The sequence below is a fragment of the Ambystoma mexicanum genome, chromosome 6q (assembly GCF_040938575.1).
Source record: "Ambystoma mexicanum isolate Mex_15411 chromosome 6q, UKY_AmexF1_1, whole genome shotgun sequence".
In the NCBI taxonomy this organism is placed as follows: Eukaryota; Metazoa; Chordata; class Amphibia; order Caudata; family Ambystomatidae; genus Ambystoma; species Ambystoma mexicanum.
In genome coordinates this window covers 1,405,880,389-1,405,905,207 of record NC_090937.1, presented here as the reverse complement: position 1 = coordinate 1,405,905,207, position 24,819 = coordinate 1,405,880,389, and the positions used below count along the sequence as shown (strand labels likewise).

At 48.5% G+C, this 24,819-nt stretch overlaps 1 protein-coding gene across 1 annotated transcript in view; it reads right to left on the bottom strand.

Annotated features, from left to right (window-relative positions):
- The window catches only part of NOP14 (NOP14 nucleolar protein), a 423,446-nt gene that overhangs the window by 19,009 nt on the left and 379,618 nt on the right, over nt 1-24,819 (bottom strand). The window contains exon 13 of the mRNA XM_069632061.1: nt 220-373. Coding sequence (XP_069488162.1) covers nt 220-373 — 154 coding nt within the window. The remainder of the gene's footprint in view (nt 1-219; nt 374-24,819) is intronic.

The window sequence follows — 24,819 nt, the reverse complement described above, 5'->3', positions numbered from 1 at the left end:
TACCCTACCTTGACTGGACTTCAGTATCTTTCCTATTCACCATAAAATGTTGGCTGCCCAGAATCCAGCCCCAGGGCAGATTATGAAAACCCATCTTAATTGGGAATGTGGTTATAGTTCACATGTTCCAAAAAAAGCCTTTTAGAGTATCAAAATATCAACAATTGCATGCCAAAAACAGATCTTTTACAGACAAATGGTTCTCCCAAACCAACCTACCAAGGTTTCCTTTTGTAGGCACTGCGAGATGTAGGATTCCCAGAAGGAAATTTAGGAGTTCAGGAGCAAATCTCTTTGACAGTGATATATAGTCCATGAACACACAACACAACAATAGACCAGCTGCAGCATCTTTCAGGGACAAGACTGGGCACTGAAAAAGAAAATACTTAATTAGCAGGTGGAGAAGAAAATATGCAAAGCTTCAATTATGCGTTTTTTTCACAAATGACTCTTACTACTCATATTTCCAACACCCAAGTGTCTGAGTGTTGCCCAAATCTCTAATCAAACATTGAGGGGTCCAATATGGAACACACTGTCACGCAAGGAGGACTACTGTAATGGTTCTGTCATGTTTCCAGTGAAATGTAAAGCGTTACATAACATAGAATGATACTTTATCAATGAATTGTAAGTGAAACAAAGCACCTTTTCCAACTGGTCGCCTAGAGGCAGGGGTTATCCTAAATCAGGGGCACAGACCAAAACTTTAAAGTGGCGCTAGTAGTGTTTGGTGGGTTGGACAGGAAAGAATGCAAGTATGCCTAGGAGGAAAAGACAATCAAATTATCAAACACTGACAAATAAAACAAATTACCTCAGCTACTTTGCCAATCACATACTGGAAGGGGAAACAAAACGTCTACCACCACAGAAAAACACACAGCTTTCTCCTGGCTCATGACAAGACCAACTCTTCCCAATGCACACAGGGAGGTTGCGGTAGTGGAGAAGAGAGGGAAACGAAACCCGAGGACAAGCAATCGCTGCAAGCACTAAAACACAGCCACAACATATAAAATGTGAGGACTTCTCAAAGCAGAGCAACAGGATGCACATGCTTTAGAAGTGTATGAAAAAGTATAAACATTTTTATTATGATGTTCCCACTACAAAACATCAATTCCAGTGATGGCTACTAGGTGGCGCTGTACATGTGTGGCTTTTTAGCTGAAATGGCCTATTCTACTTGGTTATTTCACATGCCTTAATCTCAAGAGACCCATTGCGGGCGGTGCTCATCATCAAAGTGTATCAGCCAAACATTACAAGGCCTATTTTAACTTAGCAGCAGAACTCCATTCTGGCATTTCATCCTGTCAATTTCCTGACTAAAATAACCCTCAGGAATCGCAGAAGTCGACATTACATTTCCTTAATGAATAAACACTAATCAGTGTAGAGGAAATAAGGCTAGGCTGCTGCTGCACAGCACATCCTCACAAAGCTTCCGCAAATGTCCTGCCACAGCGCTTAGGCATGTGTAAATAATTTGTTGGGAATGGCAATCAGTCGCTCTCACTGAATCCTTCAGATTCATGTTTCAAACCAAGCATGTGTACAGCAAATCTAGATAAGGTCAAGAAGCTGGACATCCAGCTATGGAAAACTGTACCCGGGCAGCAGGTTTAGCATCAAGAAAAAGTGTGGACCCCAATGCTAAGTTTAGGCAGCTTCTCCATTCATAGCCTTCTTTAGTCAAAACCAGTCTTTTCTTAAACAATCCAATGTCTTTTGAAATTAAATTTATGAATTAAACAATAAGAGTCATGCACATATCTAAGGGAAACCATGGCTTTGCCTGCTCAATTAAAGTGGATGACGGGCATCAACAGTGTAAACAATTAGGTAATTCCCAGGGGTGGATGCATGGTGGTTTGTAACGCACCACCCTAAATTAAAAATAGAAAAGTAAGTTACTTCCTGTGCATTTGGTCTTTAGCATACAGTTGTGAGAAAACACACCTTGTCACAAACTCAAGAAATAAACAAGGAACCTGGCCTCAAAATTTGCTGCAACAATAGCGTTTGGCAAGGAATAATGGACTCTTGGTGACTAAGAAATGGAGTGCTTTGCGCATTAGAGGATTTATGGGGGGAGTGACTTCTTATGCTCGACTGGTAGCTTCCAATTTGGCATTCCTATCACAAGAGACCCTTAGAAAAGCTGCAATGATATTCATTAGTACAACTTAATTTCCAGGTATATGGGGGCGCCACCAACACACTGCCAGAGAGTCAAAAGATTAAGAAAGATCATGATGACAGTCAGGCGCAGAGATAGGAGACTGACACAGGAGTTGTGTGTTTGTTGCTATAAACATTTATTGATGACAAAAATGGGATTGGAGAAAGATCTTAATTTGCCCCAACTCTACGCGCGGTTTCCCTGCCTCAGCAAAACCTTTAGGTACGTTTTTCTAAAGTTCAACTGTTGTGGGACTGGTATTAGGAACCCAACTCATATAGGCCTGCACTACACAAGTCGGTAGAGTGGCTGAGCAGCCAGGCTTATCTAAGGAGGGGTAATGTGAGCTGTAGAGCAGTACACTGAAATCAGTAAACAGCGATCCAAGTAAACTATTACACACTTAAAGTTATATTAATCTATATATCTATATCTCTATATATCTATATCTCTATATATACACACACACACACACATCTAAAATGAAGCAACTAACATTCAATGTGAAATGGAATCAAGTTATATAAGAAACAATGTAGTTAAGTAACTTTTTCTAGAGGGAAAGTTTCCTAGTTAGGCAGAACACACTTTAGCAACTGTTAAGTATACTCTCCTAGAAGGATATAGGCAGTCTATTTCCTAGCAATAAAAGTGTACACAATTGAAACCTGTGGAGGAACCAGCACTGCCAAAGCCTTTAGGATCAAGAAGTTTGAACCTTTGGAAAACCAGTACAGCCAAAGTCAAATGGACAATTCCTGTTCTGATGAAGATCTTCAGAGGAAAAGTTAATTAACCAGTCAGTGGTTCTTGAAGAAACACAGGAGCTCAAGGGGAGCCTATCTGATAGTGCACAAGCTGCAAGGCCTGCACAAAGGAGTTGAGAGCAACTCTCAGTTGAAGAGAACATTACTTCCCAAGCCAGTAAACACCGAAAATGGCACAAGTTAATTACAACCCAAACCCCACAGTACCAAGTGTAGAAGGAATTGTAGCTGGCTTCCCTCAAGGTGCAGAGTTGCAGACCCGGATTCCTGCTCCTTGGTTGTGGTGATGAAGGGGGGGACCTCTGACTGGCTTCAGCGGCAGCACTCAGGAAAAGTGGTCGGCAGCAATGGATTCAGCTCACTTCAGCAGCTCTGTGTTTTTGACACCTTTTCATTAGCGCCAAGAAGAAACTAATATAGCTGCTTGATTTCTCCTCGATTACTTTTGGTGAAGAATGCCTGCCTCTGGAGGTTCACACTGATGCCTGCTGGATTCGATCTTCGGATGACTATGCACTCGATGGTCCAGGTACCCAGGGTAGTGCGATTTTGCAGCTCCGAAAAGTCACAGCAACTGGGGGATGGCCCAAAATGAAGGTCTTGAGGCTAGTTGGTCCCACCAGCCTAAGGGAGTAAGCCGTCCTTGGCGGGTCTTCCTTGTCGATGTGAAAACCGGATCAGCACAGCTGCAAGGATTCACCAGTGCTTTCGCTGTCCTGGGAGGTGCTGCTGGCGTCTCTGCTCGTCTTCTGCTTCGGTCTCCTTGTTCCAGTGGTCAACTGTCTGTAGTCCAAAAATGCTTGCCTTTTATGCTGGATCCCAGTCATTCACACACTCAGCTGTCAATCAACTGGGGGTTGACTGTCCTTGAGGACAGCCAGCCACCCAGTTCGAACTGGTTTCAGCGAGACATACCTACAGACAAAGGAGAGTGACGTTTCAGATTCCTCCCTCACTTCCTGCCTTCCCGGACACACTTGAGTCTGGGTGGGCTTCAGAGCTAAAGCCCGCCAAAGGCAAAACTTACAAAGGACTCAAATCTATTTTAAGGGATGGAAGAAAAGCCCAGAAAGAACAGACAATTGAAAGAAATGGTGAAAAAAGACAACACAGGCCATTTTGAGAAAATGTTCACCCATGGGTGCTGTACTGCAGCTGAGAAATCAGCCTGCTAGTAACCTGCACAAAAGGTAGTAAAAAGTAACCACTGCCACCAGCCACTTAAGTTAGTCAGTTGTAACAAAAGGTTACATGAGGAGTGGGAGAAGGAGTTACAGTGTAACCCGCCAGTACCCCACATAGGGTGGTGTGTTCTGGACCCATAAAAGAAAAGGTAAGTAAGATAACGTTATCCTACTATTCTTAGGAACTGTGCAAAAAAATATATTTAAACATTAAGAGAAGTCCAAGGGACTTTTCAGTGACACTACACAGGGTGCTGAGTGTCGCATAGCAAAAAGAATATCCCTGTATTAAACATATGTAGCTTACCAGACTGCATGAAACAGTAAAAATCAAAACCCTAGTCAGAAAAGAATGAGTGATCGGTAAAATGTTCAACTCAGGAGATTAAAATTAAAAAAAAGTCCAGAATCCGGCAGAATTGCTGGGGGTGTCTCAGATAACAGGGAATTAGCACAGAAACTGAAAATTCTCCCTAACGCTCAACTAGTGTCTATGACAGAATGTCCCTAATTAAAACTAGTCCGTCATGCATCCAAAACCTAATCTGACCATCACATAACTCCTGAGAAAAATTAGACCCTTACTCAACCAAAAAAAAACGCATTACCATAGCCAGATCATCTATGCTGTCAAGACTGGACTACGGCAACTCCTTGCTTCTGGGAGCGAATATGAAATGCCTGAAGCAATGCCAGGTAATTCAGAATAATGCCCTTAGGGCAATCACGGGTAGGCCAAGGAGGGAACACATCACAGGCGATAGGAAAGATCTACACTGGCTGGCCACGGAGGAGAGAATTACTTTTAAATCCCTCACAAGGGTCCTCCAATGCTTGTATGGCAAAGCCCCAGCATACGAAAACACTTCAAGTTGCATGAACCATCTAGAAATTTAAGATCCTCCAACAAAGGTCTTCTCCAGACAACCCCAGCTAAAAAGCAAAACGGCCTGGGCAAGGCCTTTCCAAACAGAAGCATCCATAAATGGAATGAACTGCCCGTATCCTTGAAATTAGAAACCAACTACATACTCTTCAGAAAGAAGTTAAAGACCCTACTCTTTAAACTGGACTAGCGACCTCTCTCAGCTCCCCATGATACGATCTTCTGTGTGTCTATTCTTGTCCCGTTTTTGTAATCACTGTCCTGTCTTTTTGGAATGCGCTCCGATGCCGGCAGGCTTTAGCGCTAAATAAATAAATAAATTCAATAGAACGTAAAAAACTGGCTCTCTTCAGCTGATAACTCGGAACTCTTTCCCACAATTCCAACTTAAAGTTGCCAAAAGGAAAAAAAAAAAGTGTAGAAAAGAAAAATGAAAAGTTCCACAATTGTCAGGAGGGAATAAAGATCCATAGGCTTAACAAAACAATTTCCACTTGGGTAAACTTGAAGTCTTAATATATTTGTAGCGGTCACAAAATAAAGTACCAATTTACAAAGTTGTGACCAAGAAAATGACCTCCTTTCCTTGATCAATTCCAGCTCATGCTTATGCCAAGAGAATTGTTCCTTCTACTGGCTATTCAAGTTTCATCCCAACTCAGAGACAAGATTTACTAGCCTGCCAAGTATTGTCTTCCTTTTACCAAAGCACTGGGACGAGGAAGAGTGGTGCTACGAACATGCACATGTGCTCGAATTAAGTCTGGGTTCCTTGTTTTAGTTTTCCTGGTAGATTGGGTATGCTCTCCTGCCCAAATACCAGTTACTTTTAATATAGATTTCAGTGGTTCGTATTATCAAGTTCTTTCTCTAGGGGTACATTACACCCCCCCTTGTCTTGTCACCAGTCGTTTGTATACCAGAAGTTCCATTTCCCCCCAAGAGGCACTTGTGATTCAGGACCAGCAGGTGGCACACCTGGCTGCTCGCTTGGGTTTGCCACTGTGGGTCTCCACTACTGCCGCCTGTTAGGGAAATTTATCATCGTTATGCTTCATCCCCTCTCCTAGTGAGACCCCCAGCACTTGTTGCTAGACTTCTGGACCCTTTTCTTTCTATCCTGAATGAGCGGAGTCTATTTCCACTCATTCATTCTTATTTGCTCTGACTTTTGGAACTCTGTTCACTATGTTTTACCTATACTATGGCGTCTACTTTTCTCTTTTTTTTAATTGTTTTATTAGCATTTTCAAAGTAAACATTAAGTAACAAAAAAAAAGGAATTTCCCCCTTTCGCTCCCCCCTCCCATCACCGCACTGCACTTCCATGTCCGAGGATTCATTAGTTCACATCTTCCCATTGGTTATATGAAGTCACATTATGTCCAAGAGGCTTATGTTTTGTGGATAACATTGTATCATGTAGTCACTTTTGAGGTATTCCAAAACTGCCCCCCATTCATGATTAAATGTGTCTGCATCACCTTGCACTTTATAGGTAATCCACTCCATTGCCAGTATTCCCCATAGTTTATGTAGCCATTCTACCCGAGTTGGGGGGGGCGTGGGGTTCTTTCTTCTTCCATCGTTTGGCAAATACCAGCCAGGCCGTTATAAGCATTACTATGGAGGCTTTCTTCATGGGTTTAGTAGGCAACGAGAATTCCCGTTTGAAGGGTCCACACATCCATTCCTTTGGGGTGGGGGTGGAAAGGACAGGGATTGTTGATTGTATTTGTGTGTCCACGTCTTTCCAGAATACCTCCAATTCTGGGCATCCCCACCATATATGTCTCCAACCACTCCTTCGCCACTGGAGTCTTCCCCCTCTGCCCTGAAGCACTCCCTTGTGCACCCTCTTCTTACGAAACCGTCTGTCGACCCTTCCTGCTCGGCTAACTATCGTACAATCTCCTTCACTCCTTTCCTAGGCAAACTCCTGGAAAAGCTGGACATCTCCCTGCTTAATCTTCACTCTGAATCTGTTGTCTCCATGACCATCAGTCTTACTTCAGAGCTGCCAGAAGCACGGAAACTGCTATCCTGAGCATCTGTGAAGATCTGCTCTCCAACCTTGATTCCAACACCCCTTGTGTCCTCCTCTTACTTGATCTCTTCTGCCTTTGACACCGTCAACCATGCCATCCTGCTCAACCGTCTCTGTTATAACCTGGGTATCACCGATCAGGCCCTGGCTTGGCTGACGACCTTCCTCTCAGATTGATCCTCCCAGGTCCAACTTGGGTCCTTCTTCTCCCCTATCTCTATCTGTGGTGTTTCCCAGGGGTGTAACCTCTCTCCCTGGCTTTTCAACCAATACCTGGCACTTCTTGCCCACCGCATTGCCACTCTCTGACCCGACCCGACTTTCAGTGCTATGCCACCTCTTCTTCTCTCATCTCTGTCCGCCATCCAGAAGTGGTGTGCCGCCAATTATCTCAGCCTCAATGCCAGTAAGACCGAGATTCTCCTCATCGGCGCACCTGTTCCCTCCTTTCCTGTCACTCTCTGGCCGGCCTCTCTTGGCCCTCTTCCTGCTCCCACCTGTGAGGCTAAAAACCTTGATGTCATCTTGGACTCCACCCTTTCCTTCTCTCCTCATATCGCTGACGTCTCCAAGAAGGCACACTACCAGCTGCACCTCCTCAGAGGTATTCTTCCTTTCCTCTCCTTCCCCCAGAAACTCAGTCTCCAGAGTGGTTCTCTCTATCTAGGCTGGACTACTGCAACAGCCTCTTTCTAAATCTGCCTGCCTCTACTCTCCGCCCTCTATAATTCATCCAAAACAGGACTGCGAGGCTGGTCATTGGCCTCAAGCCCAGGCATCGTATCTCTCCAGGACTGAAATCTCTGAACTGGCTCCCAGTGGTGGCGAGGATTAAGTTCAAGACCCTCTGCATTGTCCACAAGGCCTTCTGGTGCCTGGGGCCTCAATACCTTCAACTATCTCTTCCGAAATATCTTCCTTCTTGAGCTCTTCGCTCATCTGCCTCCAACTCCCTCAGGGTTAGTCGCTACTCCAAGCAGCGAGTTGGTGGTAGATCTCTTTCTTCTGCTGGGGCCTCCCACTGGAACAGCCTTCCTGCCCCACTGAATCTTGAGGAGAACCATCTCTGGTTCCCGGAAGTGCCTCAAGACCTTCCTCTTTGCTTCTCTGTTCTCTCCTCCTCTTCCCTGCTGATATCCTGGTTGAATCTGAAACTGCACTAGTTACCTGGCAACCCTCTGATCTCGGGCCCAGGTCCCATCCCTGCCAGTTGCACACCTGCACTGCCCCCCTGACAACCCTTGCACTAGGGGACTGTTTCTGTATCCCTATAGCCCCTACTAGCACTTGCCACCTGATGTCTGCACTTATCCCTGCCCTTGCCACCGGGCTGGCCGCACTTGTATCTATTAATTATTGTCTTATTTATTTTACTGTTATCCTATATACTGCACTGCCCCATCCCTTACCCCCCTGCACTTCCCCTCCCCCCCTCCCGTGCACTTGCATGATCTGAATGTCACCTGGCCTAGTAGGATCGCTATCTGTCTTCCATCCATTTCCCCACCCTTGCCTCGTCGCGCCTTGAAACACTTGTGTATAGGCGCATTATAAATGCTATATCACATCCTGTATCCCTCCCCAGTACAGCCCTTCCAAAATTCCTGTGTGATATTGGATTACATCCTATGTAATCTCTCTGGGGTGTAATGCCACTGAACCCACAAGTTCTCCCAATGGTTTCTCAGGCTAGGTTCTCCTAATGTTTTCCATCTCTTCACGTACCCCCATGTCTTATTTTCATCTACTTCAGTTAGAATTGCATAGAGTTTAGAGACAATCTGTTTGTCCCCTGTATGTGTGGTAATTCATTTTTCAAATGGCATCACCTCTCTGGTGGCTGCTCTCTTCAACTCAGAGTGCATCAGCCAGTGTAAAAGCGGATAGTACCTAAGCCTGTCCTTCTGGGATAACCCCAGCTGTTTAGTCTTCAAACAATCTAATTTCTGCACCCATCATCATGTCGCCCACCTCTGTGCACCCCTGCCTTGTGCCATTGGGTGAATGAGCCCCGTCTCATTCCCAGGGAGGATTGGGGGTTCGAAAATAGGGGTGTGAAGGGGGACGGGCGTGTGGTAATACTGCTCTGGTCTAGACACTGGAGGAAATCTGTAGGAACTGTTCATTATTTGCCGTTTGCAAAGACTTCAAGCCCTCTTCGAACTGCCCTTAGGTAGGGCTGCGATTTTGGACTTCAACGACTTGCCAGGCAAAGAAACAGTCTCTAGAACCTGGAACTAAGCTCATGTTGCACTAAACACTTATTTTCCTCCCTTTAAGTGACTTTTCTATAAATGTTTGCAGAGTAAGTGCATTACCATATGACCTGTTGAAAACTGCATGAGTGCGCAATTATCGATAATACGATAACCTTGTATTTTCCCTTTCTAACTTTGGTACAATTGTAACTGCGACCAAACACAAGTGAAATTGCCCTTTGAAGTGTATTATCTAGTATTCCCCTAAGTGTTCTACCATAAACGTCTGAAGTATTTAACGTGATTCTGGTGTAAATATAATAAATATATATCTTTTATATAAATATATGTGTCAGTGCTTCTTTGCTGTGCCTGTCTAAAAATTCAGAGTACTTAACTACAGAAACTATGCCACTGACAAACTGCATTTGAAAAGGGATATTTCCCAGGCAGATTATTATCGTGGCTTTGCCGTGGGGCAGATAATCGGGATGGGATTACTGAGATAGAAGACAAGTGCAGGCAATTATGGAAGTTGCAGATAGAAATTAATGAGGTCTTGCAGAGATTATACCAAGACTTCTTTGGGGAGTGGGTGGGTGGGGGGGGGGGGAGGAGGGGAGGGGAGATGGTATGGGAGGGAGGGGTCAAGGTGCAAAAGATTGCAGAAACACTCTGGGACATAGGCCTACCCACCCCAAATACAGAACAGGTGGAAGCTCTGGGAGCAGCGCTTACGATAGAGCAGTTAAGGGTAGGGATCTGTGCATTGGCCACGGGTAAGACGGCGGGAGGTGATGTCCTTCAAGGAATTTGTATATTAGATGGCCAGAGACTGTTAGACCTTGGAGAAGGCATATGAAGCAGGATGACTACCCCATAGCATGGAAGAATCTATTATCTGTTACGCTCACCTGATATCCACGGGGACGCCACTCAGACCTGGCTGAAAGATTAGCACTCTCGAACCCTCTCCCTTGATAGTGTGTTGGACGTGGATAGCGCCTGTAATATAAGAGAACTGGATATAAGGCTTAAATGTCTCTCTTGGATTGATTCCCACCTCCCTCAACCTCAAATTCCTCCCTTAAGTCTATTCTCTCTCCTCACCTTAATATTAGGTATGGTGTGCTCTCCGTCCTGCGTCTCTGTGCAGGGGCGCGTTGGAGGTGTGGGCGTTCTGCGACCTAGTTGCTTCACTGGTGCGTTGCCCCGTGTTCAGGTCCAGGCCTGCTGTGACTCCGATTTGCTTGATGAGGTAGGTACTACTGTTTTACAGTCTTTTATTTTGCCCTTCTCCTCTTTTGCCTTTTTATAGTTATTAATGTCTCTAGTTTCTTTCCCTCAGATGAGTTGGATATTTTTGGCGTTGCTGTGCTGTATAGGATGAGAATCCCAGCAAGGTAAGTGAATGCGCAGTGCTTTCTTGCCTTTTCTTTTTGCTGAGCTGCGCCTACGCCGCTTCCTTTGCAGATCGTTATGATGTTCCGGGCCGCTGTGATGTTCCTAGATCAAGGAGAGACAACACCTGGTAAGTGGATTTCGTGGTCCATGCGTGGCCGTGAGCGAGCGTTCACTAATAATGTCTCTTTTTGTCTTTTTCAGGTTGCTGCAGCATTCCGAAGATGGATGCGGCGTCGTGATGAAGAATCCCCGGATCGCGTGTATTCAGGTGAGCAGCTGGTGGTAGTTTGAAGATTCAAGACCAAAGCCAAGCTGCTACTTACAGGTAAGCGCTGAATAATGGTGGCGTTCTTCCAGATACAGGATTCAGCACGTGGCAGGATGCAAGAAACACTGGAGATCAGAACTGGACATGGTGAGCGTTACGCTGCTAACTGCAGAATAACGCAAAGCATGTGCTGCTTTTTGGGTGTGGCTTATATAGCCCAAGTAAAGTAGTCCCAGGCCCAGCCACATCCGAAACACTAGACCGCATAGCTCAGTTCTTTGGAACTGAGCTATGCGAGTGCCTCCATGTTAACTGAAGTCCCAATCCAAATGTTGTCCTTCACATAACAGTATGAGCCTGGCGCCAAAGGTGCCATGACTGGCTCCAAGAGAGTCCCTGATGGTGTTTTGTGGCCCTTGAGGCCACAATGGAAGCCTTAACCTGGCCCCAAACGAAAGGCTGGTTTGGCCATGATGACCAGGGGCATGAATTGTGACGTTATCCCAATATCGAAGCCAGGGAAAGCAGGGCGGTTTGTGATTCGTATCGCCCAATATCTTTGATTAATCAGGATATCAAGATCCTCACGGCGGTCCTGGTGGAGAGAGTGAAGCGAGTAACAGGGACGCTGATCCACCCGGACCAGACGGGATGTCCCGGGGAGAGCGTCATCCGAGAATCTGAGCAGATTATATGCAGTAATAGACATGACGCATAAGTGATGGCTCTGTACGCGGTTAAAGCATTTGAATCCGGTGGGAGTGGTTGTACACCTCTTTGGGATGCTTTGGGGTAGGAGAGGGGTTTATGAGGTGGATCCGGATGCTTTATTCCACGACTGTAGCGAGGGTGCAGACAGGTAAATGTGCATCAGGACGGTTCTCTATACGGAGCGGCACGAAACAGGGCTGGCCACTGTCCCATGCTTTATGTCTTGGCGCTGGAGCCCCTGGCGGATTTCAGGGACACGGGGGCTCCTGGTCGATGAACTACATCATGTGGTCTCGCTATATGCGGACAACATACTCTTTAATGTGCGCAGCCCGCAAGATAACCTAGGGACTGCAGTGAAGAGTACGGACATTTAGATATCTAGGCGTTAATGATACAAAGATGACTTACCAGGAGAAAACACTGAGGGCTAAAACTAGGTTGGTGAGCTCAATCAGGTTTTGGGAGGCACTACCTCTCAGTGATAAGTAGAATTGCAGTAATGAAAATGGTCACCCTACCCAGTTTGTTGCATCATTTTCTGAATATTCCGCATCTCATACCGAAGTACTTCAAGGAATTGCGAACAGTAACAGGGGGCTTTATATGGGGATCTGGCAGGCTCAGGGTGGCCCGTGGACACTTTATATAGGAACTATGAAGACTGAGGGGTATGGCCCACACTTCTAATCATATTATTTAGCAGGACAACTGCAGCACGTGGCAAGGTGGCCGGCGGATATTGAAGCATATTGGTGCACACCCTCTCGAGTGCGGAATCGGCTCTGTATTTGCTGAAGGAGGTGCCGTAGTTGGGGAGGGATTGGATGCGTGAGCCCCCTTACCTTCTACAGTTCGGTAGGAAGATTTGGACCAGGTCTAAAGCGCTGTTCAAATTAGGAGAACCCTACTCTCCCTAGACACCCCTTGTGGCAATTTATGGTGGAGACAAAGCAGACAGTGCTGATCAGGTTGCAATGGAAAGACAACGGGCTAGTGACGGTTGGGGATCTACTCTCCCCCGAGTGGCTCCTGGATTTTTGCGAGATAGAAGAGAGGTTTGGGGTACAGAGAGGACAGTTTTTGACATACTCCAGAATAGTACATAAGGCACGGAGGAGATGGCAGGGCTTCCCGGGTCGCCTGGAAGAAGATAGCATACTTGGATCGCTGTATGACATTTCTGAGGAAGGACATGGTGTGTCCAGATTGTACCAGGGGTTGTGAGCAGTATTAGGATATGATATGGCATTCATAACGAGCCTGTACACAATTGTTTCAAAAGGGAGGCACAAACGGGAGTTGGATGTAGTGTGAGAAACCTGAGGATGTCTCACCCGCTAGTCCCCGGAGATCGGTCATCCAGGTGGCCAGAACACGACCATCGCTATTGGATCCAGTTCCTGATGGTGGACCAGTGTGGGAGGATCACCTGGAAGAGAGGTCTTCGGGGAGTGGAAGTGGGGCACCGATGGGTGAGGCGCAGTATCCCCTTCCCTGTAACACCTTTTCCCCATCCTACCAGGTATGATACCTAGAAACTCAACCCCACAACCCTTTTTCCGACACATACACTTTTGCACGGATAGTTCATCGTGAGCGACAACGGATTAACACCAGAGCCGTATACCGGACATGTCCCAACACAGGGGTCAGGCAGAGTAGGCAATTACTGATAATTACACATACCTGACTTCCATCACACTTGCCCACACAAATAAAAGGCGGAGCTCGAAAGCACACTCGAGCAAGGCAAACGCATGAGGAAGCAGACATTCCGAGATGGCAGTTTAAACCGAGGAGAAAGGCGGCAAGACCAGAGAGGGCTGCAAGGAGGGAACTACCCTTGACCTTTTCGGGTCAAGAGCTGCAACTTTCAAGAGGCCTAGAGGAAAAGAAACAGACCGGGAATTGCAGCTGAAAAACGGTGCAGTGTGTGTCGAAGGTACAGAGGGCTCTCCTGCATTGATAGCGAAGGCGGGGGAGAAGTGATTGCTCAAAGCAACGCCTGTGAATCCAGGACAGCCGGTCAGTCGGAAAGACTGAAGGCAGACCAGACTGTTCGGCTTAACGTTGCAAGCGGCAACATTGTAGGAGGAAAGATGACTTATGTGATTGAACTTTATGAAACCGAAATAGGTACCAGATACAGAGTGGACTGGCACCATGTGGGTGCTCACTCGAAGGTCTCCGTTTGGTATCCAACGGAGCGGATGAGAATTATTGAACTGTGAAATCGAAGTGGTCCTACAGTGGGTCAAGCTAAATCCTGTGCACATTCGGAAGTCTTCGATAGCCTAGGAACTAAAATTGGTCTGAGCCTGGCTGAGGGAGACTAAATTGTATAAAAGGGGATCTGAGCCCGGAAGAGGGGGTATCCGGGGTGAACAGTGAGTCACCAGAGAAGATATTGTTGTGGCAAATGTGAACCCGACTGAGGGATGCCTGCAAACTAAAATTGGCCTGAGCAGGGCTGAGGGAAGGCTAATAGTATGAATCGCCCAACTTGAATATTTGGAAAGGAAATGTATTCGTTGTTTTTGTTACATCAGGCCCTCTGAATCAATAGACTTTTAAGAGACTTGGGCATAGAAGGCCCTGAAGTTGGTAAAAGGAACTATGTCCTTGTGCCGAAGAACCCCAAGAGTGTGCTATGCTCGAGTGAACCGCCTTGCCCGTGCCAAAAAACGTGGGGAACGGAGGCCAACGGGCCTGTACATCCTGACTTATCATTTAGTGAACACTTCTTTCTTTTGCCTGAACATTACCCCACAATTTTTGTAACTTAGCGGTAAGGATTGCCAATTGTTTTTTTTAGTATAGGCCCTTTTTATTTGAGACTCCACTAGGCCTGTACTATTATTTGATAGGCGTAGCCTGCTCCGATCTTAGGTTTAGATAGGCGTTTTTCACACCCATGATAAAGTTCAATAAATAGCCTTGATCTGTGGTCACTTGTGTGTTTTACTTTCATACCATGCCTTCTTTACAGTAGGTAGAGAGCTCAGAATCAGAATGATCAAGGGCACTGTTATATTAAAAAACTGTTTCAAGAACTGCTAGGCTGAAGCTGATTAAGCTCAATGGGGCCTATATGACCCCACATCTTATCTCACAACAGTGAGAGTGTGCCCTAGGTGTGGCGAGGGCAGGGCAGGCATGATGCACATGTTCTGGACGTGCCAGGCAATTCGGGGGTTCTGGGGAAGAGATGGAATCGAGGCTCAGGAAAGGAGGGGTAGCAAAATCTGTCTGAATAGAACAGAGGCCTGCTTGCTTGGAGTGTTTGCATGCCCCAAAAGTGCCAAACCAGTGAATAGATTGATGGACCTAGCCTGGGTGTTAGTGAAAAGGAGAATTGCCATGGCTTGGAAATCTCAGGAGGGTCCATGCATAGAGGGGTGGTGGAGAAATTTGTGCCATTGGTCAACAGCTGAAGCTGCAGTGTGGTACAAGGCAATGCAGGTTGGGAAGAGGGAAAGTTCAGAGAATGTGGCAGCCTGGAATGCTTTGGTTCACGTATTGTTTAGCTCGCCGGACGAGAAACCCCACTGACCCCCTGGTCAGGGGTGGCAGGAAGGATGGTGGTAAGATTATGGAGGAGATGGTTGGAGGGAGTGGAAGGCAGGACGTGTGGGGATAAGGAACAAGTTACTTACCTGTAACTGTTGTTCTCCAGCATGGGTCTGGCATGGATTCACATGCTCATGAATATTCCCCGTCGTCAGGCTGGGAATCCTCGGTAAAGAAAAAACCAGTATCAGTTTTGTTTCTGATCTGTCTTTCGTAGTAGTAACCAATCACTGATCTCTGCGTCATACTGACCACAGCCAATGACTGCCCTCTACCTAAGCCCCGCCTCTGGCAGCCATCTTCAGATTTGGTAGCACGTGAAGTGGCAGTATGACCAAGTGAAGAGCCGCAGAGGGGTAGGCGGGAGGGTTCGCATGTGAATCCATGCCAGACCCATGCTGGAGAACAACAGTTACAGGTAAGTAACTTGTTCCTTCTCCAGCATGGGGTCTGGCATGGATTCACATGCTCATGAATAAAGAATACATAGCAGTACACACATGCACAACCACGGGAGGTGGCAAAGGCTCAACATTAAGCATCACATCAAACTCAACATTAAGCAATTCTTACCTCCTCACCAGGCTCACCTTAGGCGAACAGGTTGCGCAGCACTGCTTGGCCGACCCTGGACTCCCTCCCTGGAATCCCGATCGACGCAGTAGAATTTCGTGAAGGTGTGCGTCGACCTCCACGTAGCAGCCCTGCAGATGTCCAGCAAGGGCACACCAGATAGGAACGCCGTGGTAGCTGCGATCGCTCTGGTGGAATGGGCTCTCGGACGGCCAGGCTCCGGTCGGTTTGCCAACCGATGACAGTACATGATACAGCCGGAGAGCCACCTGGAAATGGAGGCCTTTGAGAGAGCCTTCCCCTGATTGACAGGTCCAAAGTTCACAAAAAGTTGTGACGTCTTCCGAAAACTCTTCGTGCGGTCCACGTAGAACTTCAGCGCTCTAGCCACATCCAGCGAGTGCAAAGTCCTTTCGGCCGGCGACGAAGGCGACGGGAAGAAAACAGGCAACACCAAGGGTTCGTTGAGGTGGAAGTCCGACGGCACCTTGGGCATGAAGGAGGGGTGCGTCCTGAGCACTACCCTCGTGTCGAAAAGTCAAGTACGGGGGCTTGCAGGAAAGGGCCTGGATCTCTCCCACTTTCGTGCGGAGGTGATGGCCAAAAGAAACGCTGTTTTCCACGACAAGAACTTCAACGGAGCCGAGTGCAGAGGCTCGAACGGAGGTCCCATGAGCTTGGTCAGCACCACGTTGAGCTCCCACGCCGGGGCCGGAGCCTTCACCGGCGGGAACGATCTGAACAGTCCCTTCATGAATTCTTTCACCAGACGATGAGACCACAAAGACGTCCGCCCCGTGGTTCTGGTGTATCGGGAGATCGCAGCAAGATGAATCTTGATGGACGCGTGCGCCAGTCCAGCCTTGGCCAGCGTCAGAAGGTACGGCAGTACCTGGGGAGCCGTAATCCGTAGAGGGTTAATCTTCTGTGCGTGGCACCAGACAGAGAACCTCTTCCATTTGTGTCCATAGCATTTAAGAGTTGAGGACGTCCTGGCCTTTGCAAGAACCTCTCTGCAGTCGGCCGGTATGTCGTATCCTCCAAACTCTAACGCTGCAGGAGCCAGGCCTGCAAGTTCAGCGACTTCGGGTCGTGATGGAGGATGGCGCCTCCTTCCCTGGAGAGAAGATCTGCGTCCACTGGCAGCTTGATTGACGGGGACGCTGACAAGTCCAGAAGGTCCGGGAACCATATCTGCCTCGGCCACGCAGGTGCGACGAGGATCATCCTACACCGTGACCTCTTGAGCTGGTTGATGAGCCGGATCAGCAATGGCAATGGAGGGAACGCGTATTGAAACAGGCCCTCCCAGGGGAACGAGAAAGCATCGCCCATGCTCCTCGGCTGGGGAAACCTGCTGGCGAATCTCCGGCACTTGGAGTTCGTCGCCGTCGCGAACAGATCGATCTGGGGTGTGCCCTACCGTCGGAAGAGGCGGTCCACTAGATCCTGTCGTAGTTCCCACTCGTGGCACGAGCGCAGCTCTCTGCTGAGCGAGTCGGCGATGGTTTTTTATCCCTGCCAGATGAAACGGCACCAGAAACATCCCTTGGGCGACGGCCCAATGCCACAGATCCTGTGCCTCCTTGGACAGGGCTGGGGATTTGGTCCCGCCCTGCTTCCTGATGTAGAACATTGTGGTGGTGTTGTCGGTGAAGATCCTCACCACCTTGCCCTTGAGGGACGGAAGACAGGACCTGAGGGCCCAAAACACTGCACGGAGCTCCAGGACGTTGATATGGAGGGACTTCTCCGTCGGAAGCCAAAGGCCTCTTGCGTGCAGGTTTTCGGTGTGCGCTCCCCACCCTTCCAGGGAGGCATCCGTGGTCACTGTCTCCTGGTGGCCGGGGGTCTGGAAGTCCATGCCAGCCGTCAGATACGCGCGGGTGCCCCACCACCGGATCGCTTGTCGGAAACTCTCGTCGAGTGTGATCCTCTCCTCGAAGCTGCCCGTCATCTGGATCCAACGCGCGTCCAGGAACTCCTGCAACGGGCGCATCCGGAGCCTGCACAGGCGGATGAGATAAATGCAAGAAGACATCATACCGAGGAGGGACTTGATGGACCTCACCCTGGCCGCGTCCGCAGCCAGAATCCGCTGCACCTTGCCCAAGATGGCCCTCGTCCTTTCCTCTGACGGAGAGGCCAGAAGCGACACTGTGTCGAGCTTCGCTCCCAGAAGCAGTGCGTCTTGCGCGGGCACCAGGTAGGACTTGGCGTAGTTTATGGAGAATCCCAGGTCCGTGAGCAGTTGGACGGTCCTTGCCGTGTGCTCCACGGCGAGCTCATTCGTCTTTGCTCGGATGAGCCAGTCGTCCAGGTAGGGGTAGACGTGGATCCCCTCTCGGCGCAGCTGCGCCGCCACCGGTGCGAGGCACTTGGTGAACACCCTGGGTGCCGACCTCAATCCGAAGGGAAGGGCTTTGAACTGATAGTGACGCCCTTGGACCACGAACCTGAGAAACTTTCGGTGTCCCTTTAGGATGGGAATATGGAAGTAGGCATCCTCCAAATCCAACGACGACAGGAAATCGCCCTCCTCCAGTTGACCCAGGACGTGTTGGAGGGTGACCATCCGGAACTTCTGTGCCGTGATGAATTTGTTCAGTCGTCGTAGGTCCAGGATGGGATGCCATCCTCCCGTCTTCTTCACGAGGAAGTATCTTGAGTAAACTCCGGAGCCCCGAAGCCTCTTTGGGACGAGCTTGATGGCGCCCTTCTTCAGCATCGCCTTTACCTCCAAGAGAAGTTGAGGGACGTGATGTTCTTTCCTGGCCACAGGGGGAACGCGTGGGCACTTCTTTAGAAACTCGAGCGCGTGACCCTGAGCTAGGGCATCCAGCACCCAATGGTCTGTGGAGATGGACTCCCACACGCTGACGAAGCTCGCCAGCCGGCCTCCCACCGGGGTGCTTCGGTGGGGGCCCGACCCCACGGCCGGTTCAGTCCTGCTTCGACGAGGCTTTGCCACCTTGTCCTCCTTGGCGACGACGGCGGGGTCCGCCTGACTTGCCTCGTCCCCTGTAAGCTTCCTGTGACGACGAACAGGCCGCTTGACGGTAGGTGGAAAATCCGCCGCTGGAACCTTTGGAGGCACCCTATTTGCCTCTGCCGCTCCGAAAGGGCGGCCGCCGCTGCTGGAGAACCCCAAGAGCCCGGGCCGTCTCCGTGTCCGCCTTGATGGCTTGAAGGGAATCGTCCACTGTTTTCCCAAACAGGTTGTTTCCGTCGAACGGCATGTCCAAGACTCTGGTCTGCACGTCCTGACGGAAGTCAGTAGCCTTGAGCCATCCACGCCGCCTAAGGCACACGCCGTTGCCCAACTGGCGAAATCCAGTGTCAGCGATGTCCGTCGCAATCGTAATGGCGTGGTCCGACGCCACCTCTCCTTCCTGCAAGATCTCTAGGGCTTCCGCCCTCTTATCGTCTGGTAGGAAGTCCAGCAGGGGGGCCAGTTTGTACCACAACTCCCTGTCATAGCGGGCTACGATAGCCAAGGCGTTGGCCGCCTTAATCGTCATCGCTGCCGACGAGATGACTCTGCGTCCCATAGTGTCTAATTTCTTTCCCTCGCCGTCCGGCGGGGAGGTCGACGTAGAGGCCGCGCCCCCCCCCCCCGCTTTCTTCCTGGCCGCCGCGGAGACGACCGAGTCAGGGGTCGGCTGTGCCCGAAGGCACAAGGGGGCCGCGTCCGGGACCTGGTACTTCTTCTCGTACCGATCCCTTCTAGCCGGCGTCGTGGATGGGTTCTTGAGGAGGGCGAGGCCCTCATCCCAAATATCGTCTAGTAGAGGTACAGCGAGGACCGTCTTCCTCTTGGCCTCGCGCCGTTGATAAAGGAAACCTTCCTTCTTCTCTTCCGGGCAGAGCTGGAAAAGCTCGGATGCCCTGGCGATCATGGAGTGAAACAATCCAATCTCGTCGGGCGGTGAAGCCCGGGTGGGAGGTGACGACGGGAGATCCTCGTCGTAAACCTCGTCGTCTGTACCCGTCGCGGCTGTGTCAGTCCCCGTATCATCCCCACGTGTCGTGGACGGGGAGGAGGGCTGAACAGGGCGCGATGGCCGAAAAGGAGGTGGAGGATGAATCCTTCTCTTAGGGGGAGGGCTCCCAGAAGGGCCTGGCTCCGGGTCCCCCGTCGGGAGCGGTTCCTCCGTTGGTGGTAACGGTAGTCTCGTCCTTATCTCCGAGCATAAGGACTGTATAGCCAACAAAATGGCCGCCCAGTTGTCTTGCGGCACTGGTTGAGGAGAGTCCGACGGGCGGTCAGGAGCCCCGTCGGCACCCTCGACATTCTCATCGTCTCCTATGTCGGGGTCCCTCCCGACGGGCTGGTCTTCTTCCACGCCAACGCCGTGGCTTAAGACTTCGATCAGCTCCTCCTCAGAGGTTGAGGCCGAATCCACGACGACCTCCTGCCCCCCCTTTTTCTTCTCCGTCGGAGGTTTCACGGGGGTCCTGTCGATGGGCATGAAAGAGGACTCCCTCCGCGGTGGCAGGGAGACTCTGGGCCCCGAGGTCGCCACCACTGGTGTAGCCTCCACAGGCTGAGCCAGGGCCGCCGCGACTGTCTCGATAGAGGCCTTGGCCGGATGGATCAAGGCTTTCATCACCTTAGGTGCGCTCACCGCCTTCTCCTTGGGGGGAGGGTCACCGCCTCGCTCCCCCTCCGATGGGGCCTTCGAGCTCGACCGGGGTCTCTCCAGGAGCTTCGCCGGGTGCTCGGCCTTCCTCTTACCCGAGCCAGAGCGTTGGCTCGTGGTTGATGGCGCCGGGGAGGATGCGCCCTGCCTGGCGCCCGTAGAGCCCGACCGTTCGGCGCTCCCGGTGCCAGCGAATTCACGGTGCTTGGCCTTCTGTTGGACCCCCGTCGCCGGGGCGCCCTCAAAGGTCTTAGAAGACCGCTCGGACTTCTTCTTCTTGCCTGACGGGCTCTTTCCTTCCAGCCAGTTGGCGAGACGTTGATGGCGGTCCTTCATGGTCCGCTCCGACAAATTGCCGCAAAACGCACAGTCCTTCTCCACGTGCGTCTTGTCCTCATGTAGGCAGTAAAGGCAAAGGGAGTGTTCGTTCTCCTTAAAGACATTCTGAAGCTGGCATCCAGGGCAGATCCTGAACAGCTTTCCGGGCGTCGAGCTTCCCTTTTCCTGGGCCATGTCCGAGATGGGCCTGAGAAACTTCTGGAATCCCCCAAAAGCGTGGCTCGACGAAATCTTCACCCTTGAGGGGCGTAGAAGAATCCAACACGGGTCCCCGTTGATCGGATGAAGAAACGGTGGAGCTTGAGGCCCTTTTGACCGAAAGAGAGAACATTTTCCTCTGAAAAAGCGCGAAAAAAGCACTAACGCTCGAGAGCAATAGCACGAGGATCCCAACACTTGAACGTGCGGTAAAAATCTGAAGATGGCTGCCAGAGGCGGGGCTTAGGTAGAGGGCAGTCATTGGCTGTGGTCAGTATGACGCAGAGATCAGTGATTGGTTACTACTACGAAAGACAGATCAGAAACGAAACTGATACTGGTTTTTTCTTTACCGAGGATTCCCAGCCTGACGACGGGGAATATTCATGAGCATGTGAATCCATGCCAGACCCCATGCTGGAGAAGGGGAGGTACACCTGGTTGATTTGAATTACAAGCTGTGGGTTACTAGTTTGTTTTGTATATATCTTAGGTGGGGTGTGGGGTGGTGGTTCGGTTATATTGCAGAGAGGGGTGTTGGGGGACAATATGATGGAACAAATGTAAAAGGATAAAAAGACTGGAGGAAAAAATGTTAGGAGGGACTCGACAGTGCTTTATGAGAGACACTGAAAAGAGACATTGGGGAAGCCCACCACAGTTGTTTGATAAAGATTGAAGAGGTTTGGCAATGCCCTATCAGAAACATTTGAGTAGAATGCGGATGACGTGAATCTGAGAAACCCGAAGTATAGGTCTTGGGGAGAGAACTTGAGAGTTGTTTTACAAAGACGGGAAGGGGCCAACAGCACCCTTTGAGAGACATTGAGAGACTGGTTGATTTGAATGTGAAAGCCGCTTAGGAGAGCATCAGAAAAGCTGAAGTACAAACCGTGTGAGAATGTATAAGAGCATTATCTATAATAGTCCAAGAAGACCGTTTATCGGAAACAGTAAGAAAGTGAACCAAAGGAAACGCTATGGTCATTTATGGGAACCTGAGAAACCCCAAGTATAAGCCTTTGGAGGGCCACAGAAGTTGCTGTACATAGTACATTAAGGAGGGTCAAAAACACCCCATTAGGGGCAGTGTGAAACACAACGAATCTGGAGGAATTAAAGTGATAAAAAGACTAAAAGATAGAATGCCAGAAAAAGAGGAGTAAAAAGGAGACACTAAGCATCCAGAACCCCAAAGCAGCTAAACCAGTTAACCTATATCAAGAGCAACAGTGTCTTATAAAAGGGAAAAATAAACTGGAGAAACCTTCTTTATTAACTTTTATCCACTTTTGGAACTACTAGAACTTTGTTTTCAAGGAATAACCCTGAGAAGAGCCCAGGCAGTCCAGCCAAGGGGAAGTTACTGGAAGATGAACAAGTTGGTGTTATTAGTTATAGCAGTAGGGTCAGTTAGAAGTAGGTTTTGGACAGACGACATTTTCTTTGCATTTTTTGCAATGGGCGAGCACCCATAGTCTACTTTTGTTATGTAGGGAAAATCCCTGTCGTGATAGTTAGGCCTTTCTTTCATTATTACTTAAGTGTTAAAAATGTCAACCAAAAGGAAAATTAAGGTGGGTCGGTTGCATGACCCGTGATGGGTGGACCATGTGGTCAACAACTGTGCCTAGACCGAATACACCCACCTAAGGACAAGCCACTTGGTGATTGAATACAGAAAAACCTTTGTGAATTAAAAGTAAGGAACTGAACTTGATGAACTGGTGAAAGGTAACCAAACTGAACTACTGGGAATTGTCCCAAGGATCTGTTTTATTTTGGAACATTGAATATCCTGAGAAATTGTGTTATTTAGGAACTTTAAAAGACTTGAAGACTTGAGGAAGAGAACCCCTCTGTTGTAAAGTAAGCTGTTTGAACCTTGGGGAAGGAAAATCCCTTTTCCATCCAAGAGGAAGGATAGCTGAGGGGCAATGCGTTTGTCTTGGAAGCAACAACGCGGCACAACACAGGTTTGAATCACAATAATGCGTTTAGAAGCCACTCACTGGTATTAAAATCACGTTATAAATGAACGATACACTAAAATATTAAAAAGAGTTGGATGAAGTTCTGAACCTTCATTTGACCACTTCTTATTTGATGCTGACATCCCTACACATTGGTATACAATTGGGTGTTAGGGCAAGTAGAGGTTTTGGACACAGACAGACATTTACTTTGGACTTCCTGACACAGACTATCAGTTTTAGTTAGGTAGGGAAATCCCACCTTAGTTGAGCGCAGGTTAGGCCTTCTTCCAACCCCCTACTTTTAGTTAATAAAAGTTTCTACTAAAATCCTATTCAGTTGTCTGCGTTTTCTTCATGATGCCTTCACAGCACCCAATATTTGTCATTCTGTTAACAAATGCTTCACTGTTTCAATATTTTCCGGAATTTTACAGCTACAATAGATCCTATTTTCCATTATTATTTTCAGTGCAGGTCCAGTTACAGCTAGCACAGGGGGTCGACGTGTATGCAACAGAAGAATGAACCTACGTAGGTTTTTAGAGGGACAAAGTCTCCGGTATAATTGAGGCTTCCCAGATGTGTGTATATAGCATCTCGGGTACATGGATACAAGATATTTATTTTGCCAGATGGTTAAAATTGTTAATCCAATCTCATAGTTCCACCTTTTCGTTCAAATACCTTTTTCAGCTCAAAATAACATAAGTCCCAATCAGGGCACCAGTAAATGGTTTTAAACCGCTCTAATACTGGGTTCATGTAATCTGAGACAGTCTTCATTTACATTCCCTGTCGCAGTAGACCTAACAATGGACCTAACAATGGACAAACGGGATCTGTAAGATATTTAACAGAAAGGAGACACCCATCTTTTCATTACCATTGCTACCAAGTTCAAGTCGCAGTACCTCGATGGGAATACAAGATGGTAAATCAAGAATCCTTTTCCATAAGGGAGTAGTTTCTTACCTGTAACTCCATTTCTCCAGCGTTGGTATCTTTCATGGATTCACATGCTGTGAATATTCCCTGTCGTCAGGCTGGAAACCTCGGTTAATTTTAAATTAGCTTTTTCCTATGGAAATCTTTGACCCTTCAGTGTCCTATCGATGTCCTTTTTGGGGGTTGCCAGACATTTGGTCGAAAAAAATTGGTCGACCAGACAAATGGTCGAACCAATTTGGTCGAAAACCAAATGGTCGAATTCTTTTTTTTTTTTTATTTTAACCCTTTTTTTTGGGGGGGACCCCCCAACCCCCTTTTTTTCTCTAAAAACCCCTTTTTTTACTAAACGAAAACCCGAAAAATAAATATATATATAAAAAAAAATTCGACCATTTGGTTTTCGACCAAATTGCGTCGACCAAATTGCAGTCGACCAGTTTTTTTTCGACCAATTGACTGGACACCCTTTTTGGGTGCTTTAGCCACCACCAATAGGATGTAGGGTATAAATAGCCCCGCCCCCGCGGCTTCCCTTCACATTTTAACCTCCAAAGTGGAGGCAACCGAATTCAGGTTTGCATGCAGGGGCAGTCGGCGGGCGCATCTGAATCCATGAAAGATACCAACGCTGGAGAAATGGAGTTACATGTAAGAAACTACTCCCTTCTCCGGCATTGGATCTTTCATAGATTCACATGCTGTGAATAGATTAGATAACAGTATCCATCATACATGGCGGAGTGCAAATGCAAACCAATATAGAAACAATCCCCTACATGAGACAACAAACCCATTCAGTGATCAAGTTTAAACAAATATCCCGAAGCTGCAGGGCTGATCTTATTGAAACAGGCGTTGTAGGACCACCCGTCCCACCTGCACATCCTCACCATGCTGCCTTGTCGAGTAAAGG